This window comes from Pseudonaja textilis, chromosome 6 (genome assembly GCF_049901715.1).
Source record: "Pseudonaja textilis isolate UNSWEBS1 chromosome 6, rPseTex1.2, whole genome shotgun sequence".
Taxonomy (NCBI): Eukaryota; Metazoa; Chordata; class Lepidosauria; order Squamata; family Elapidae; genus Pseudonaja; species Pseudonaja textilis.
This window is the reverse complement of record NC_141995.1, coordinates 25,652,692-25,672,860: the sequence shown is the minus strand read 5'-3', so window position 1 is coordinate 25,672,860 and position 20,169 is coordinate 25,652,692. Positions and strand designations below refer to the sequence as shown.

The following is a 20,169-nucleotide window of genomic DNA, read 5'->3' as shown; positions in this document are numbered from 1 at the left end:
CTTTATTAATACTTATTTATATAATTATGTGTATATCCAAACAAATAACAAACCTCTTCCAAAATTTAATTTGTTCATGACAGGAGTAATGATTTGGAGTATAGGAGAAATATACCCAAATTTCCCTTACAGACATGCTTTGTGCCCTTTTGCTATCATTGTGAGGGCATTATTCTGCTCAGTTGCAAATCTGTTTCTTTGTTATCTTTGCACACTATGTGTTTTGTTTCAAAAAGTTTCAAAATAAGGTTTGCTCAATGTATTCATTTTTCATCGCTTGCTAAAGGATTGTAGGGTTGTGTATGTGAGCATGTATTTATGTTTCCAGTTGAAGTTTGCGCATAATATTTATTTAAGTCAATCACATTTCAAAAACAAAAAACCAGATAACATTATTGCACATGATTTTTTTTTTACCTAAAAAGATAAAAGGATAATTCAAGTATACAGTAAAAGAGAAATGGAACAAGTAATCTCCCTATTGGACTGAACAAAATCCTCCAGCATATCATGTAACATTTGCATTAATTTTAAATAAAAGATAGAAAAGCGCCAATCATTCAATGGTAGTTTTCTTAATTTGACAAGATTTGTAATTAACAGGAAGATCTACCTGAGGCTAAGAGTCAACTGCTGCTCTTCTGACTTCACCAATTCGCCCACTTTAAAAGTAGCAGAACCCAGGAAACTTCGCTAAAAACCAAAGGAAAGATTAGATATACGAAGATTCACAAAAGACAAGGGTTGTATGAGATGTACAAAACACAGAGTTTCTCAAATAGTAACGGTTTCTCTTTCAGCCAGAAACAAACACTTGATAATCTTGATGGCAAAAGATAAATATTAAATGGCAAGCTTAACATTTATTCACCACTGAATGATTTAATGGATCAATGATGCTATTCTTGATAATTGGTTAAACTGGAACAGGAATTTCTTTTTCACTCAAAACAAAACAAATTGACAACCTGAAAAATTGCATGGTAAAAATATGAAGCTATAAGAGAAGATATCTGTTTAGGTCTAATTATTTTTATACCACAGTTGAGGTTAACTGTGAAGATATCATTCATTAGTCAGGCTTGCAGGCAGCATCAGTTATTTGTCAAATATGAACATCTTTATTTTGTAGAGGTATTTCTTACATAGCCATTTTATTTATTTTTAAGAGTCAATGTTGATTCCCTGTGGCTGCCTGGACTAGTCCTTCCAATCTTTTTGGCAAGATTTTTCAGAAGTAGTTTGCCCCTACTGCTTTCTTAGGCCTGAGAGATGATGACTGACCCAAAGTCAACCAGCTGATTTTGTGCCTATAGAGGGACTAGAACATATGGTCTCTCAGTTTCTAGCCTGTTTTAACCATTACATCAACCTGTGTCTCAGGTATAGAAGATGGAATATGTTATTAATAGGATGAATTCTACATTTATTAATTCAACACTATATGGAACATTTGTTTCCCTCTTTTCATTGCAGATGCAAGCAAATGTATTCATCCAACTCGATTGATCACACTTATTTTTGTTGTGCAGTTTGCTTTATTTATTCAGTCAATTACAAGCAACATGAAAAAATAAAAAGGGAAATAAAAGACAACAATTATAATCTGGATTGACAGGGATAATTGAGTGCAATTATATATTGGCAACTGCAAAATAAATCAAACATGGTATACCCAGAATACTCCTATTACAATAATAACATACTTATTTACTTACTTATTTACGTAGCATTAATAAATATAATAAAACTATAAAGCTTTAGTAAATAAAACTTTATTGATTTACTAATTAGTAAATAAAACTTTACTAATTAAATTATACACCCTCTGAAAGTTATTAAAATAGTAATAGCTAAGCAAAAAGTTGATAATATCAATCAATATTATTATGGTCATAGACCAGCATTACAAATAAAAGCATTAAACCAATAAAAAATAAAAATGACAAAATAATATATTACTATTTGTGTCAGATTGTCAGACAAATACATTTTGAAGCAGTTTAGCTAATTCTAACAAAATTAAGATGAAAATGATAACAATAGATGCACAGACTTTTTAATATGGTAAACATATGGGTCTTTGTTATATTGACAGTTGTGATATATCAGGAATCTGAAAAAAAATATTAAGTGGTTGGTTATTGGTTATCCGAAGTGTTATGAATGAGGCTTAAGTATATACTCGTGGCATTGTAAAGAGGATTGCAAAAAGTAATCTAAGAGAATTATAAAATACAGAAAGTACAGACCATGATAATTATCAAATTAATATGATCATTAATAGAAAAGCTTTGTGGTATTTGATACAGACAATTTTAGCAAGAGTGATTAACAAATGTAATGCAATGAAAAATAAAATGTCACTTGAATTGAACTAGCTGGAAAGGAAAGGAATAGAGAGGAATATATTGATTTTATGTCTCTGTATAGAAAGGTACTATAGAACTGTTGCAGTGTCTGCATTACTTCCTACTATAACAACATACAAAAAAAAGTAGCTAGGAAGTGCCATGGTTGTATATTCAATTCTTGAATATTTTGCACAAATATAATTTACAAAAAGTTCTTGAATAGCTAATCATCACAACTTTAACATTTTACCGTTATCTGTTTTAATGTAAATATATACCTACCCCACTGTCTGTCCTTGGATCTTTGTTTTCTGCCAGGATGCTGGTCCGAACCTAGACAAATCAATTGAGAAATCAACAAATAATTTAATTTAAAGTTATTATTTGGGAAACTAAGCTAGAAACTATTTAGTTAATGAAAGTAATTCAACCTTTCCTGAACAAAAAAGTGATCCTTCTCTTCTATTTTATTTAAAAGGAAATATTTTATAATTGTCATTGATTCCATCTTCTTCTGGTTCTAATTTAACTTCATAGTTTCACCATTTAATTTATTTCAGAGATTCCTAAGGTTATAAATTATTTTACTAGAGACCAATTAAGTAATAGGTAGTCAAGCTTTTGATGGATAAAAAGCAAGTTTGTAACTGAACTTGGCTAGTTGTTTTCTTGAATTGATGATGTCATCTAATTTCATAATGAAACATCTGTAAGAAAACATCCAAGCTCAGAGAACACCAAGAACCCTGCAGTTCAACCCTGAGCTACAAATATTCTCTTCTATCAGATACAACATTTCAGGATCTGTGGTAACAAAGTGGGTGAGTTTGCATCCTATATATGGAACAGGTAGCTTCTTGAGATACTTCACAGATTTCTCTGTATGGTATGTTCTCTGTATGGTATGTCTATTTTAGAGCTTATACTATGTTTTAAGCCCTTTTATAACACCCCACTAAAGGACAATCTGATTTATTTGCTTTTATTCCGCACGTTGACGTAGCCAATTGTGATTCATTCAAGGCAAACCAGTTTAGCATCAATGCAAGATACCAGCCTTTGAGAAATGACCAGAAGGCTTACTACTTAGATTACTTACCAGAGTGCAGTATCATGTTTACCACGTGGACTGTAATTATTGAAATGCATAACTACCGTTGCCAATGCAGAAGAGGCATTTCCTCCTCCCTACCCATGCAGCAAGGAAAATCTCTTTTAGATGCTTTTTGTTCAGCAAAAAAAATTTTAACACATATTTTCTTGAAAAATCTACACTTAATGTAGCTGTAATCCACTAAAATTATTAAATTAAAAATCCTTTACTCATGTTGACACCATCATTGAAAGACATAAAAGTTTGGAAGAATAAATACAAACATGTTTCTGCACAAATACTTTTGAATCATTCTAATGAAGAATCTGTTGTTAAAATACAGTGCAAAACTGAAAAGAAATTATTAGGAAACAAGGATTCTTCATATATCTCACTGAAAAGAAATTATTAGGAAACAAGGACTCTTCATATATCTCATTAAAGGCGAAATTCTTAACCATCTATTATTATTTCTATGTCTACAATTAAGAGCTATGACGTATTATGTCAATATAGTGATTTTTAATGTCATGAATCAGAATAGATTTATATAAAAGTACATGAATTATCTGCATTTCAGAAATTCAATTTAAGCAGAGCTGCTGCACAGATGGAATAAAATAAATTATAGCAGATACACTAATTAAAAAGCAAAAGCTGAATACTGTGGAAGAATTCAATTAGAATTTTCTATCTGACCTCTTCTCAAGTTTCCCAAAGCACCTTAAACTTAGGAGAAGCTTCCCAGATATTTCAATATGGTTATAAACCAAATCCTTATTGTAACCCAGGAACAGTAGTCATAACAAACAGTTGATAGTTATGGAGCAATACAGGGAGATTCATAACTTGTATTTCCTCTATATTCACACCCAGCATTTTTCCCCTGCATCACAACAGAATTCATGCCTTCCATTTCTTGTATGAGCCATTATTGGCAGTTGCATATTTATAATCTCCACATTTCTGCTCTGAGACTCTCTTACAATTAACAGGATCTTGAGAGCTGCATATCAGCTAGCTCACTATAATCACTGCCTCCTTATGTTTGCTACTGAAACCAGCTCTAAATTCCTGAACATTTTTAATCAACTCACATTTTTCAGTGACAGAAGCATATTTGAAACCCTTCTTTGGAATTTATTCACAAAGAAGCATTTCAAGTATAGATCAATTCAGATTTGAAAAACTTCATTTTTTGTTACTGTATTAATCCTGGCAGGCAATCAGAGTGCACATTGAACTACCTATAATATTATAGCTACAGTTAAGAGTTGAAAAGAATTCATTGTAGATCCCTGCAATGGAATGTACCCAAATAAATCATCTAAGATTTATGTAACATCATAGGGGAGGGAGGGAGGGAGAGAGAGAGAGAGAGATTGGTTTAGCATAGAATAAACTGTAAAAAGCAAACTGACAGCAAAGCAGAAAACCCTCCTTTCAAAGCACAAAACACTTATTTCAAAAAAGAGGAGGGAAACACATCTGGATGAACCATTAGTGGTGATGGTGGGTTGAATAAAGACAAACATCTTTTATTTGTGATCAAGGATATAGTTGGTTTTTTGAAAAGAATAGATGATAATAAAAAATATATGGGGCCTATCCAATACCGCTCTTTGTCAATGTCTGAGTAATTTTTCTATAGGTGCAATTTATATGTCAGAAATGCTTTTTAATAACATACGTATCTATATCATCACATTAATCGTTTGACCAAATTGAATGCAACTACATAACTACTAGCTGTTGTCTAGTACAACTGTGCCCTGTAAAGCACTTTTCATAGCAAATAGAATGAACATAACAAAGTACTATATATTGCCATGTAGTTGTCTTTGATGTACATTGCACAAAGAAGCTTTTTACAGATCCTCTGCTGCAAAAATATTTGATCTATAATGTATCAGGTAAAAAGAAAAGGCACACAGTTTCTAGTAAGACACATTAATCTAGTGAGACAATATAGATAACTGAATGCTTCCTCTTAAAATTGTAGAATGGGATGATGGAAATCATTATTAGAACAGAGCAAACATTCTAATTTTTAAAAATTGAATCTACATGGGATAGGCACATGATCAACCCTCTTCTACTTATATTTTATAAATGTTTCATTTATAAAAGTTTCATTTATTTTGAAGCTTACTGCTTAGTAAGCCATTTATAAACCATGATTCTTGATCATAAACTTCATATTGTCCTCAGAGTGGGAAGCATGTTTTAGGTATAACATAGGTCACCTAACGTAGTTTGGGTAAAATAATATATATAAGCTATGATTGTTAGTTTAAGTGTGTGTCACTTTAAATGCAAAGAATGTAATTTTGGGTGTGGTGTGAAACCACCATAAGAGGGAGCAAGACAACCTGGTTGATTGCTGACGATTCCCTGATGGTTTGCTGGCAATTACTGACAATTACTGGATTGGATTACGTTGATGGTTTGTTAGCTGCGTCCTTCCCACTACTGAAAAGTTGCTGAAGGAAGAGAGGAGTTTTTGAGTTCTTCATATCTCTCTACTGCGAGGAGATAAATCACCGGACTGATATTTGTAAGTTTACTGACCTCTCTTTTTCGACACTGGAATTTGCAACTGAATAATCCCTGGACGGACTGAACTAAGTGAATGATATATGGACTGTTTTGACTATGCTTTAACTCTTGCTGGAATAAAACTATTTAATTAGCACTGTGTCTCTGTTTACTGAGTGTAAGCTACAAAAACGTTTATCTCACATATTCTGCCTGCCTGCCTGACTGCCCTGCAGATCCTGCTAGGGTCTATCCCTAACACTGGTTATGGGCCCAGCTGCACAGTCAGACTAACCAGGATATAACAGGCTTATATAAAGTGAGAGTTAGTGTAGTTACACAATACTGTAAACAGACAGCTGTGTTTTATTAATTATAGTTTAATATCCAGAGAAAGATGGCAGAAGTCAATTTACCAAGTTTGTCTCTAATATCCAAACTGGATGGAACAAACTATGTTTCATGGTCTATGAAATGCAGCCTACTTCTACGCAGAGAAGGTTTGTGGAATATAATTCAAAACCCACCAGAGGTAGATGCTTGGGATCCAGAGGATGAAGATGATGCCCAGAAAATACAAGAATATAAACTAAAAAATGAACAAGCTCTCTGTATAATAGGACTGACACTCAGTGACCAGCAGCTTGTCCATATTCGTGGAGAAGAAACAGCTGCTAAGTGCTGGGAGAATTTAAAGAAGATTTATGTTCGAGACGGTGTAGGAGCTCATATCAATCTTACACGGAAGCTGTTCAGAACACATCTTCAAAAGAATGGAGACATGTTGACTCATATAAACACTATGAAGAGGATTTTTCAGGAGCTGCATGAAAAAGAGCTTATCTTCACTGAACTGCATCAGGTTTATATAATTTTGTCTTCATTAGATGAGAGCTATGATGACTATGTAACTTCATTGGAAGTGCTGCCAAAGGATAACCTCACATTAACTGACATTACTGGCAGATTAATTGAAGAAGCCAGGAGAAGGCTTGAAAGGGATCAACTCAGAAGGGAACAACCACAAGAAGAGGAATTATCTTCGTCAGCCTATACAATTAGAAAATGTTTTAATTGTGGAAGAAAAGGACATTTGGCCAGATTCTGCAAGAAAGCAAAACGCCAAAATGCCAGCCAGAATGCAAAAAGGCATCAAAAGGATAAAAAATGCTTAGAGTTAGCCATGTATAGCAACAAAACTGTGAACAATAATAATTTTTGGGTTGTAGATAGTGGAGCATCGCACTGCATAACGAAAGATAAGAAAAGATTTATTAAGATGTCCACAAGTTCACAGCAGATATCATTAGCGAATGGTTGGAAACTGAAAGCAAGAGGTCAAGGTACAGCATATTGTTCTTGCATAAAAGAAAATGTAAAAATGTTATATGTACCACAACTTAAGTTTAATTTGCTTTCGGTTAGAGTTTTGATTAAACTAGGTTATGTAGTTACCTTTAGGGGAGAAAACTGCATAATAGAAAAGGAAGGTAAAAAAGTGACTGCAACTTTAAAAGGTGAATTGTATGTGTTAAATGATAATCAATTAGAGGTGGCTAACACAGTGTATAATAACGTTAAACCTCATGATGAATGCATACATTTGTTACACAGACGTTTAGGGCATATAAATTTTAAAATGCTCAAGAAAACGGTTGAACTGTCTAAAGGTATAAAACTGAAGCCTTGCAGTAAGTATTTGCACTGCAATGCTTGCAGTCAAGAAAAAAGCAAGGTAATACCAGCAAATAGAATTAATGGATTTAAGACTAAGGAGCCTCTAGAGGTCGTATTTGCTGATATTATAGGTCCTAAAAAACCAAGTGTGGGAGGTGCTCGTTATATATTAAGTATAATGGATCATTATTCTAGATATGGTTTCTGTTATTTAATGAAGAGTAAAACGGAAACATATCAAAATTTCTTTAATTGGTTGAAGTTTGCAGAGAGAAAAACTAAAAGGAAACTAGTAACTCTTGTAACTGATAATGGTACGGAATTTATAAATAATAAATTCCAAAATAGACTGAAGATGGCAGGTGTAGAACATAAAAAGTCTGCACCATATAGGCCACAACATAATTCCTTTGTAGAAAGGCGAGGCCAAACACTGCAGGCAATGGCTCGTACTATGTTGTCAGATTCAGGATTACCTGAGAATTTGTGGGGAGAAGCAATAATGTGTGGTAATCATATATTGAATAATGTTGTTAACTCAACAACAGGTGAATTACCATTCACACGGTGGCATGGTAGAAAACCTGGCCTAAGCTATATGCACACATTTGGTGCACCAGCATGGGTGCATATTCCCACACAACTGAGACATAAGGGACAGCATAGGGCTAAAAGATTATATTTTGTAGGTTACGAATCAAACCATAGATCTTACAGGTTCTGGGAAGAGGGCACAACTAGAATTTATTGTAGTGCTAGTGCTCAATTCCTGGAACATGTAGGATGGCACAAACTGGAACAAGATTCGAATAAAGATGTAATTATAGAAACCTACAAAAGACCAAACCACCATATCAGTAATAAGAAAAATCCAATTAAAGAGGAAGTAAAGGAAGAGCAAATAGGACCAGAACAGGAAGAAATAAGTGAAGAAGAAATAGATAACCAGGAACAGGTGATAGATAAGAGTCCACCTGTGAGTCCTGTTCTACCTAGACGGTCAACACGAGTAAGTAGACCACCTGATAGGTATCAGGCAAGTGTGGTGTGCCAGACTAGTAAAATTCCAGCTACTGTGGAAGAACTAAAATTGTATCCTGCGAAGGATCAGGAGAACTGGCATACAGCAATGCAAAAGGAACTGAATTCATTAAAACAGATGGGAGTCTATGAGAATGCTAGATTACCTCCAGGGGAAAAGTCCATTGGCTGTAAATGGATATTTAAATTAAAAACAGGTAAAAATGGGACTGTTACCCATAAGGCTAGGTTGGTAGCTCAAGGATTTAATCAAACTGCATGTGATTATGATGAAGTGTTTGCACCGAGTCTAAAAGCAACAACCTTGAGAGCAGCTTTAGTGTGGGCAGCTAAGAAAAACTATATCATAAATCATTTAGATGTAGAAACTGCCTATCTGCATGCGCCATTGCAGCACACTATATACCTAAAGAAACCTGTAGGGATTAAGGATGATAAAACTAATAATGACTGTTGGAAACTTAAAAAGAGTCTCTATGGATTAAAACAATCTGGTTACGAATTGAACCAATATATTGTTAAGGAGTTAAGCAATATAGGGTTTAAAGCAGGTTTAGCTGATCCATGTTTATTTAAAAGAGAGACAAATGGAATAATGTCATTATTATTGTTGTTTACAGATGATATTGCTTTAATTACAAAAACTAATAATGAAGCTACTGAAATAATATCATTATTAGGAAAGAGGATAAAATTAAAGCAATTGGGAGAGATAAAACAGTATCTCGGATTGACAATAAATAAAACCAATCGTGGCTATAAGATATCTCAAGAGGATAAGATTTATCAATTACTAAAAACATATAAGATGGAACTTTGTAAACCAGCAAAAACTCCAATGAGTCAGGAATTTTGCCGGACTGATGCTCAGAGTTCAAAATTCGATAAGACTATCTATCAGTCGCTAATTGGTAGTCTATCGTACATTAGTAATTGGTCAAGGCCAGATATTGCCTATAGCGTTAATCAATTGGCTCGATTCAAGGCTGAACCCGCTGAACGACACTGGCAAGCAGCAAAACGTATCTTAAGATATCTTAAAAGGACAATGCACTATGCATTGTATTTGGAGCCAAAAGATGATTTGATTTTAAGTGCATATGCTGATGCAAGTTTTGCAACAGATATAAACACTAGGAAATCAACTTCAGGAATGGCTATACTATTAGGAAAAGCATTGATTGGTTGGAGGTCAAGTAGACAGCAACACATAAGTATGTCCACAATGGAAGCAGAATTTTCATGTCTATCTTTATTATGTACTGATTTAATTCTGTATAAACAGTTGTTGTTGGATATGGGATTAACTGTTAATGATTCCATTGTTGTGTATGAGGACAATCAAGCAGCCATACAGATGGCTAGAAATATTGCTGTAAAAACGAGATCTAAGCATACAGATCTTAGATATCTGAATGTAAGACAATCTGTAAAAGATGGTTTAATAAGACTGGAGTATTGTATGACTGAACAAAATATTGCTGATCAGTTTACAAAAGCCCAAGGTGCAGTCAAACACAAAGAGAGTTGTAATGACTATGGGTTAAGGTTGTAAATAGATATATATATTATTATATTACCCAAAAGGGGAGAATGTTAGGTATAACATAGGTCACCTAACGTAGTTTGGGTAAAATAATATATATAAGCTATGATTGTTAGTTTAAGTGTGTGTCACTTTAAATGCAAAGAATGTAATTTTGGGTGTGGTGTGAAACCACCATAAGAGGGAGCAAGACAACCTGGTTGATTGCTGACGATTCCCTGACGGTTTGCTGGCAATTACTGACAATTACTGGATTGGATTACGTTGATGGTTTGTTAGCTGCGTCCTTCCCACTACTGAAAAGTTGCTGAAGGAAGAGAGGAGTTTTTGAGTTCTTCATATCTCTCTACTGCGAGGAGATAAATCACCGGACTGATATTTGTAAGTTTACTGACCTCTCTTTTTCGACACTGGAATTTGCAACTGAATAATCCCTGGACGGACTGAACTAAGTGAATGATATATGGACTGTTTTGACTATGCTTTAACTCTTGCTGGAATAAAACTATTTAATTAGCACCGTGTCTCTGTTTACTGAGTGTAAGCTACAAAAACGTTTATCTCACATATTCTGCCTGACTGCCTGACTGCCCTGCAGATCCTGCTAGGGTCTATCCCTAACAGCATGTTAGGCTACTGTTTTACAACCAATGCTCTAAAGCCATGAACAATAGTCTGGAAACCTATGTGGTCTATATGGACATTGCAGAAGAGCCTTGTGTGGAAGTCAAATCCAATATTTTTAAAGATAAAAGTTTTAAATTTTGCAAGATTCTAGCATCATTTAGCTCCAGTGCCACATTATTATTATTTTTAAATGCTGTAATAATTAAGTTTGAGAACTGTTGCCTTCTACCAGACTACATTGGACAAAATATGGATACAATAAATTATAGTTTGTCAGTTTAATTGTCACTTTAATTATATACCTATCATTATTTGACCTATTTATACCTCTCAATTATAAAACACCAGCTGAAAAAATAAAGAAGAATAATTTAAAAGAGAAAATAGAAGTGTTTCACCTGAATTAAGGTAGGAAACCAATGAGCCAAATCAAATGACCAAATGAACCAAGCTTAAGTACATAAACTATTAACAGAAATTAAACAAACCTTGCTTCTAAGTTGCAAGCTGTAAACCCTGAAGCTGGCCTGACCGAAGCCATCAGAGTCTTGCTTGCAATGGATTTATTACTTGGAACACTGACAACCTCAAGTATCAACAGAAAAATCAGAAAGTAACAAAGTGGTAACCATAGAAAAGGAATCACTAAAATTTCACATCAAAGCTGAAGTCTCTATGATGCATTTTCCTGCTGAGAGAAAAACAAGTTAAATGTGTCTATTCTAAAATTTCCCAAATTCATCTTCTAAGGTACAAGTCAACTGCATTTCATCGATTTTCTATTCTATTCCTCAAGTATCATTTATATAAATCTAGTTTTATTTTTCCGAATTAAGTTATTGTGTCTGCAATGACAACAGAAAAATGTTACCAGATCCAAAGCAATCTTTCCAAATGGAAATATAAAACCCTACAGAAAAAAGTTTATTGAACCATAATTCCTTCTTAACCCAATATATATTGATATTAATCATTTACAAAACTATTGATAAGAATGAGAATACATATCCTTTTGAATTACCGTGAGTTAAAACCTATAAGTTTATCCTATTGATACAATATCTGGAGTTATATCATATTATTTTTAAAATCTATTTCTTAGCTCTCTTTAAGGATCATAATCTTCCAAAGGTGGTTTATAGTAAAAATAAACAGAAGCAACAAAATCATAGTGAACATAAAGAATTTTAATTAAAATAACTACTTAAAGTTTATATAATATATAGCATCTTCATCCATTCTTATTTTTATTCTTTTTTTTTAAATACACGGGAATATAAAACAAATATTAAATTATAACTCAATAGAAATATGCTAAAATTAAGTATTGCTTATTGTTTCAAATCTTTGGCATTTGAATCCCAAATCTTTGGGGGGGAAATCCTAAAATTAATTAATCCAATTGTTTTGAATATAGCTTCAAGCAGTTATATATACATTCTATGTAAATACTTTAAATTTTGTGCTTTAAATTGTTTTTCATAATATATTCATGAATATATTCATAATATAGTTTAAAGCATTACTGACGGGCTGCAAGAATGTGAGCCTCCATATAGGAATACCACAGTTACATTACCTCTCTTCTCTTCAAGACTGACCTTTCAATGTTGCTTAACATTAAATGATCAGAAACAGATTTCTAGGGTTTCTTACTTTCTTTCTAGACATTCTAACTTGATCCATTCCATATGCTGGTCATCATCAACCGTTAGGCAGATGTGTTATACAAAGTATTAACTCTTTACTTTCTGAGCAAACCTATAATAACTTCAGCAAAATGCAACATAGAATACCAAGAAATAAAGGAATGAAAACAATAAAGAGAACCGATTAAAACATCTTAGCAAAAGAAGTAGTAAGATACTTACTGTGTCTTGAGATTTATCCTTAACATCATAGACTGTTAGCTTTATTTTAGTCTCCTCATAGATAGGGTAATCTGGGGGGAACGTCACACCAGTCAAAAACAGTGGGTCTTTTGTTCCCTGCATAGCATAAGGACATAATTCAGATTTAGCTAGGTAGCAGCTGTGTACTGTCTTGGATTCAATTATGGTCAAGAGGAGAATAGATTTCCAAATGCAGTACTTCTAGATAGGAAAGACTGATTTTGATTGCCAACAGTCAAAAATGCAAAATATAATCGCTCTCAAAACACAGACAAATGTTTCAGGATGCAAAACTTAAATTTGCAACAGTTAACTACTCCAATGATTGTGTTAGAATATGCAGCATTTTTTTTCTAACTAGGAGGAGCAGTTCATCTACTCATCCATTGTTGAAGTCATGTAATTTTGCACACATTTAGTTTATGCACTGTCATAAAATGTAAAAACATAACAGGCATAAAGTAAACCAAATACAGGTGTGCCAGAATTATAAACAGTTTGGAAGAAGAGTAAAATAAATATTTTTAAAATAAGTAGGATAACAAGGTTTGGAGGCACAAGTTTAGTTAATTTTATCAGCCCATAGAAAAAATGTAATTTTTACATTTTTAATGTTGCAAACTTTTATGAAAATGGGAGAATATTCAGAAGCAGTCCATAATATTGCATAAGTCAGACAGCACAGCTGTCCAGCTTATGACTATTATAAAGATACTTTGTAACTTATGTTTATAGATTTAACAGCTGTCTATTAGCTGTTTGGAGGGCAAATACAGGTAATCCTTGACTTACCATCCTAATTGAGCCCAAAATTTATGTTATTAAGTGAAATATTTGTTAAGTGAAATATTTGTTAAGTGAAATTTGCCCCATTTTACAACCTTTTTACAAGTCACCTTTTTCAGGGCTGTTGTAACTTCGAATGGTCTCTAAATGAAGTGTTCTAAATTGAGGATTACCTGTACTTGCATGCAAATACAAAAAAATAAATTGCCCAGTGTTTCTGTTTCAAGTATCAGCTAATTGTAGAATAGGAAAGGATTCAACATGTGCCTAAATGATTTGCTCTGAAAACCAAAGCTCAGCTTCTCAGAAAGTCTACACTGACGTCTTCTACTCAGTCATGTGCTTTAGTCAGTTATGGATACTTTATATAAAAACAACTCGGAAGCTATCTCGAAGATTGTTCAGGAATGGATGCATCTGACAACCTAACTTTTAGAAGTGAATTTGAATGCAGCTGAGTGCAATTAAGTGTTTTGCTTTCTCTCCCAAGAAATATAGGTAAATACATCTCAACATGCACTCTGCTAAATTTTCTAAGATTAATCTTTTTTTTATTTTTGACAAACATTACAAGAGAAACAGAAAGGAGCCAGGTTAAACTAGTTATTGTCATGTTTACTTCAATTTGCTTATAAAATATGCCAATATAAAACAGCCTCTGGAGACAATGCACTAGCAGTCCAACACACCTGAAAATACCTTCCTTGGGAAAGGCAGATATAAAATGTAATACATATTGTGACCATAAAGAACAATGTGCCTTACTATACAAGCTATATGAATACACATTAACGTTTTGGTAATTAAACTTTTATATTAGTTTAAAACAATGCCTTTGCATTTTTTAAATTCAAATTAATCAACAATTAAGAATCCAAACACAAGTCTATATCTTAAAAATCCAAGCCATCTTTAGCAATAGCACTTACACTTATATACCGCTTCATAGTGCTTTAAGCAGTTTACAGAGTCAGCAATATCACCCCCAACAATCTTGGTCTTCATTTTACCAACCTCAGAAGGATGGAAGATTGAGTCAACCTTAAACTGCACAAAATCAAACTACCAGAGTGAACAGTGTGTTAGCCTGCAATACTGCATCCTAACTACTGCACCCCCACGGCTCTTAAATGTCCCTCTGCAAAAATAACTTTATTTTTACAGGAAACACTGCAGCTATTCACACTAGCTAAATGAGGAAAAGAAAGGAGAGCAAAGGGAAAAGAGGAAAGAGAAAGGCAAAGAGGAAAGAATCACCTCCACAATTTCCGTGCTTGCGTATCTTGTTTGGTTCTGTTCTCCTGGATGCACTACAGTGATCTGCACAAATGTATTCAGTTTTCGATCCCGTGTAGGAGCCACTAAATCTTTACATGCTGGGAATGGTACAGAGGGTGGAGGGCAGAGAAAGAAAAAATTAAAAAAAATTAAATTACAATGAGCACATTGTTATGTGAGAGGCAGTTTGAACAATGTTTTGAAGCCCTAGAGACTTAAGCTTATTTAATAGAGGAAGTCTCTTAGAAATACACCACAGAAATAGGAAATCACATGCTGCAATCTATTTTTTTTATTCAGCTAAGCCATTATGCACTTCATGCAAAGATTTTCTAAGAGCTCATTTAGGAAAGATGGGGGATGCATGGATGGATGGATGGGAGGGAGGGAGGGAGGGAGGGGAGAGGGAGGGAATTTCTTTGCCATGTCAGCTACATTATGTGTAGCTCAGGAAAGAATGAAGAAACAATGAGGCTAACAAATTAAGAATGAGATAAGGAAATATGGCTAAATATTGTTCATAACAATTAACATGATACCTTTATACATATGAACAATATTAAAACAAATATTATTCATAACAATGTTCATTATACATTTTCAAACATCCCTAGAATACAATCTATTTATTATTTCAATGGATTATTTAGATCAATTCACACATTTTCTCTCACTGTTTAAAATTCTCATCTCTCTTTTTCAGAACTTTGTCAACTCTACTCAGTCATAGCTTTCTTGGTCTTCTCTTTCTCATAATATGTATCATATATTTCTTTTGAGATATGCTCTAATTAATTATTGAGACTATACATCTTTCATACTTGTCACTCTTTTTATATGGATCCACATTAATTCAGCAGCTATCCATTCCTAGATATTTCACCATATCTGGTGTGCAACATGGGACAACTGGTGGTGGCCACATTGTTGTGCTCACTTTACTGTGGGCCCTCCATCACAGCCAAACCACTGGAGGCTTTCACCTTTGGCTGATTCTCCACTGGTGCTCCTCCCATGGCAATGGTCTACTGGTGCTCCTCACCCACCCCCTTGTCCTGGGCGATTCACCAAGGAACATTTGTCTCTGAGCAATTCACTACATGAGACAATTAGCCGCACCCCGATGGCTGTGTGGGGCAGGCAGTGGACTTGGGAGCTGGGCTGGGAGACACGAGACGTGGTGGTTGCTGTGTGGGGCAACCAGCCACACAGCGCCTCCAGCCAATGGCTCTTTAAAGCAACAAAGGGGACAAAGAGGGGCAGCGGAGGGGGAGCCTGACATTTTTTTTTGCAAATGTCATTCTGTCACTCATTCCCTAAACAATATCCTTGAGGAATTAGACTTTGTACAATAAAAGTGCAAAGTTATGGGAAATATATTGTTTAAATTAAGAACAATTCAGATAAAGTTTTGAAATTACTTTCATAAAAAAGCACATCTTTTTCATTTATTTCCATTGCATTTCCTTAGAAAATTACAAAATTCTCTCAAAAACATTTTCTACTTGGCAATTAGAATTTAAAACTTATTTATGTGTTTGATTAATATGTTTACTCATAGAATTATCAAAATACTGAAAAGCAAAGAAGATTAATAGACAAAATAAAAGCAATAATATTAAAGTTTTAATGGAAGGACGGGTGATTAGCCTGTCCCTTCTCAGCAGTGACCCTTAAAATTGCTACTTTTCCCATGTAGCAATGATACTTTAAATGACTTTCCATTCTGTACAATGGAGAAAGTTTAAAGTAGTGCAAAACTACTTAGCTAAAATTAGCTGCTTGATGAACATTAACATTTTCTATCCAGATAAGAGAATTGCATGGATGGCCCTCCAATATTTCAGGACTAGAAATTACATAAGCCTGTTTAAATACATCACAAGGCAAATGAGAAAATTATACAATTATTACAAATTGTCTTTGCCAAAATAGTTTCCATCATCATTTTGCCACTTCTATGTAATGTCAAGCACATTCAAACAGACTGCTAACAAACAGAAAAATTAAACAAGTAATATAAAGATTTGCCAACTGCCGTTTGATAATAGGTTTTTATTCTAAATATATTTTTTTCTAGTGATCTCAAACACCTAAAGTCAGAACTACTATAGTTTTCCTCAAGTACAAATCTATGAATAAATAAATTTTCCAGGAGCCTAATACTAAGACGTGGTTTTTCTAAATCTGAACATATATTATATTCAACATGGTTCCGTTTTTTTAAATGTTTATATTTTGACCCATTCTCTGAAGTTTCAGTAATTTCCTTCTGCTTGTAGTAAAGATAGCTCAAAGCTTCTTACCTAAAAATAACCTAGAATGTCAGATAAAAAGCATTTCATAAGACTGATAAAAATTGCAAAATAATCATATTCTGTAATCAACAACATAGGTGAATCTTTAATGTCACATTCAGAAAAGGTTTATTTTCTTCAGTCATTTTGTATAACATCCCATAATCTGCTTCAGTCCCTTTTAAAGATTAAGAAACATTTGAATTGTTCATACCAGATTAGTGACCACAATTTTATAGTCAGACCATAATGTTGATTTTTATTTCTGTATAATAATTATATATTGTACTTCAAAAGATATTCTGGTTGTGAAACTTATTATGCTAGATACAATATTTTGTATGCAAGTTGCATATATTTATTCTTATGATAATCATAACAAACATTATGCAGGAAACCCCAATATGTCTCTATTGTTTTTGGATTCAACAATATTCAAATCATTTTATTTTTATTGTACTCAAGTGTTTTTTACTTAGGATAAAACTTCCAAAGCTAAATGAAATTTTAGGCGGCCTGGAGAGGATTGTAATGTGGAATAACTGTTCCACTTTATTCTCCTTTTCCCAGACTGCAGCTCAAGTAGTCTTTCTGATTCCAGGCACAGAATTCTGAAATGATTAAGAGAAATTGAAAGAGAAGGCTACCAGGAAAAAAAATCCTACAAAGGAAAGAGAAAGAATATAGATATAATTATATTATAATTATAGCTATATGTTATTATATATCTATATATTATATAATTATATTATAAAGATATAATAATACTTTTGAAATACCGGATCAGATGTCATAAGAGAAAAAAATCAGACATGCTTCTAATAGCAAGAGATCAGCTTCTTTATACCAATATTGCTAATGTTCAGTTGTTTTTTATTTTTCTACCTCCCTAGGGCTGAAAGAAATGACTAATCCAAAATCATCCAGCTGGCTTTGCATCTAAGGCAGGAGTAGTCTCATGCCTTAACCATTGCAACCAAACTGGCTTTTAGCTATCAACCTAATATCCTGTTGGAACATAAGTCATAAAAATAGATTGCATCCACAGCACAAACTAACAAAGAAGTATATTCAACGTCTTCAATGTTGTGAAATTTAACCAAAAATTTATTTACTAAAAGCATACAAAATAAAATTGACAAATAATGAAACATGACAGGGTATTCAGAAAACCACCTGATCTTAAATAACTAAATGTATAAATGCACTTAGACTTAAAATGTTTTCATACTTCTTACCCTCAAAATATATAGCTGCTTCTTCCTTGTTGTCTATACTTTATTTTAGTTAGAAATGCACAGGGTTGGTTTTTTTGTGAAACTCAAGCGATAATAATAAAACAATATATTATTATGTAAAAGAATAATTTAAACTATGCTTCTTAAAAAAGGGTTAAATCTCAGCAGAATCCACTCAATTCTTAAATAAATTTACAAGTCTGGATATCCATTTTTTTTTAACTTAATACATATAGTTTAACAATATGAGCTTTGTTATCCAAAACTGTGAATTCCAGTTGGAACAAACCTTATACTTCACCCAACTTTACTAATGTTTCATGTGAATGATATATATAACCGTGTGGTATATATATCTATCAGAAAGAAAAAAGGCAAGGGCAGGACCAACCCTACCCACCCAAAAAACAAAAAACCCCAACCAAAACCCAAAAGTAAAAAAAGGTTAATTCAATTACTTAACCTTAATCGTAACAACTGCTATTATCTGTAAAATTAAGTGTCCCATTATCTGTAAAATTAAGTGTCCCTTTATGTCCTATCTTTATACACCGACCATTCTTTGTCTCATGAATAAACTCCTGTCAAATACAAAATCTTGCAAATATTCCTAGGTACACACCAGAGATGGTATTCAGCCAGTTCTGACAGGTTCTGGAGAACTTATAGCAGAAATTTTGAGTAGTTTGGAGAACCGGTAAATACCACTTCTGGTTGGGCCTGCCCACATCTGTTTACTGCCTCTTGAGTCCCAGCTGATCAGAGTCCCAGCTATCGGCTGGGTCTTCTTTTGTTGCCCTGCACAGGAGAACAGAGCTGGAAAGCAGATTAGTAGGGTGGGAAGGTAATGGGGATTTTACAGTATCCTTCCCCTGGAGTGGGGTGGAAATGGAGATTTTGCAGTATATCCTTCCCCTGGAGTGGGGTGGAAATGGGGATTTTACGGTATCTTTCCCCTGTCACGCCGAACAAGCCATGCCCACAGAACTGGTAGTAAAAAAATTGAATACCACCACTGATATGCACACCCCTTTTCTTCCACCAGAAAAGAGCAAAACAATATTTGAAAGTGACAGGAAAGATTGCTTTGGAAAAGAGAATTAGAAAAACAAGAGTGGAGGTCATGGGAAAATGATAAAAGATAAAACCCTATTTAGGTGTCTGAAAAAGGCAAACACTTTGTTTAAGCAAGAGCTAATCTTTAAAGGGATTATCCTTTGCAACACCGACATGTACAACCCTTGGCCTTTGTTCTAGTGTTTATTATTTTTATTTGGTATGTGCCTATATGTAAGTGAAGTACAAGACTAATTTCTCCAAAGAATAATTCTGTTGAATGACAGATAATAACTGTCCCAACCCTACCAGAGAGCTTTTATGACTGACTGGGAATTTGAGCATGGATCATAACATCATAACCATTTTACCGCATTGGCTATCAGCATCTAAGTATCTTCTGTCCTTTCTAGCAACTGTAAGATCCCCTGCCACACACAAGGATTATTTGGGGGGAAAATAATTTCATATTTCTATCTGATAAAGAAGGTCTATTTCTTTAGGAGCTCTTTCTTTAACTGGTTTGGGATATTATTATTCAGCAGAAAAACAAAGGCATTTGTCAAAACCAGGGCATGGCTTATTAATAGAAAAAAATGAAGAAAAAAACATCTAATACATTGAAGTACAACACAAATGTTTGTGTTGTGAAAGCATTTTCTGATGTTGGGATGCTTTGTCATTGATAATTGCCTCCTCTTAGAAGCCACTCAAATGGGAAAAATAAATTAAAATGTCCCACCTAC

At 33.7% G+C, this 20,169-nt stretch overlaps 1 protein-coding gene across 16 annotated transcripts in view; it reads right to left on the bottom strand.

The window, feature by feature from the left end:
- Positions 1-20,169, bottom strand: part of INPP4B (inositol polyphosphate-4-phosphatase type II B) — a 226,777-nt gene that overhangs the window by 133,100 nt on the left and 73,508 nt on the right. For 14 of the 16 annotated variants that reach the window (XM_087936104.1, XM_087936099.1, XM_087936108.1 and 11 more), the window contains 4 exons: positions 14,812-14,930; positions 12,748-12,864; positions 2,637-2,687; positions 614-693 (listed from right to left, as the gene is read on the bottom strand). In XM_087936104.1, the coding sequence (XP_087792230.1) occupies positions 614-693; positions 2,637-2,687; positions 12,748-12,864; positions 14,812-14,930 (367 nt within the window). Of the gene's footprint in view, positions 1-613; positions 694-2,636; positions 2,688-11,364; positions 11,384-12,747; positions 12,865-14,811; positions 14,931-20,169 lie in introns of those variants that run through there. The other 2 variants (XM_087936105.1, XM_087936107.1) reach the window with 2 other exon arrangements.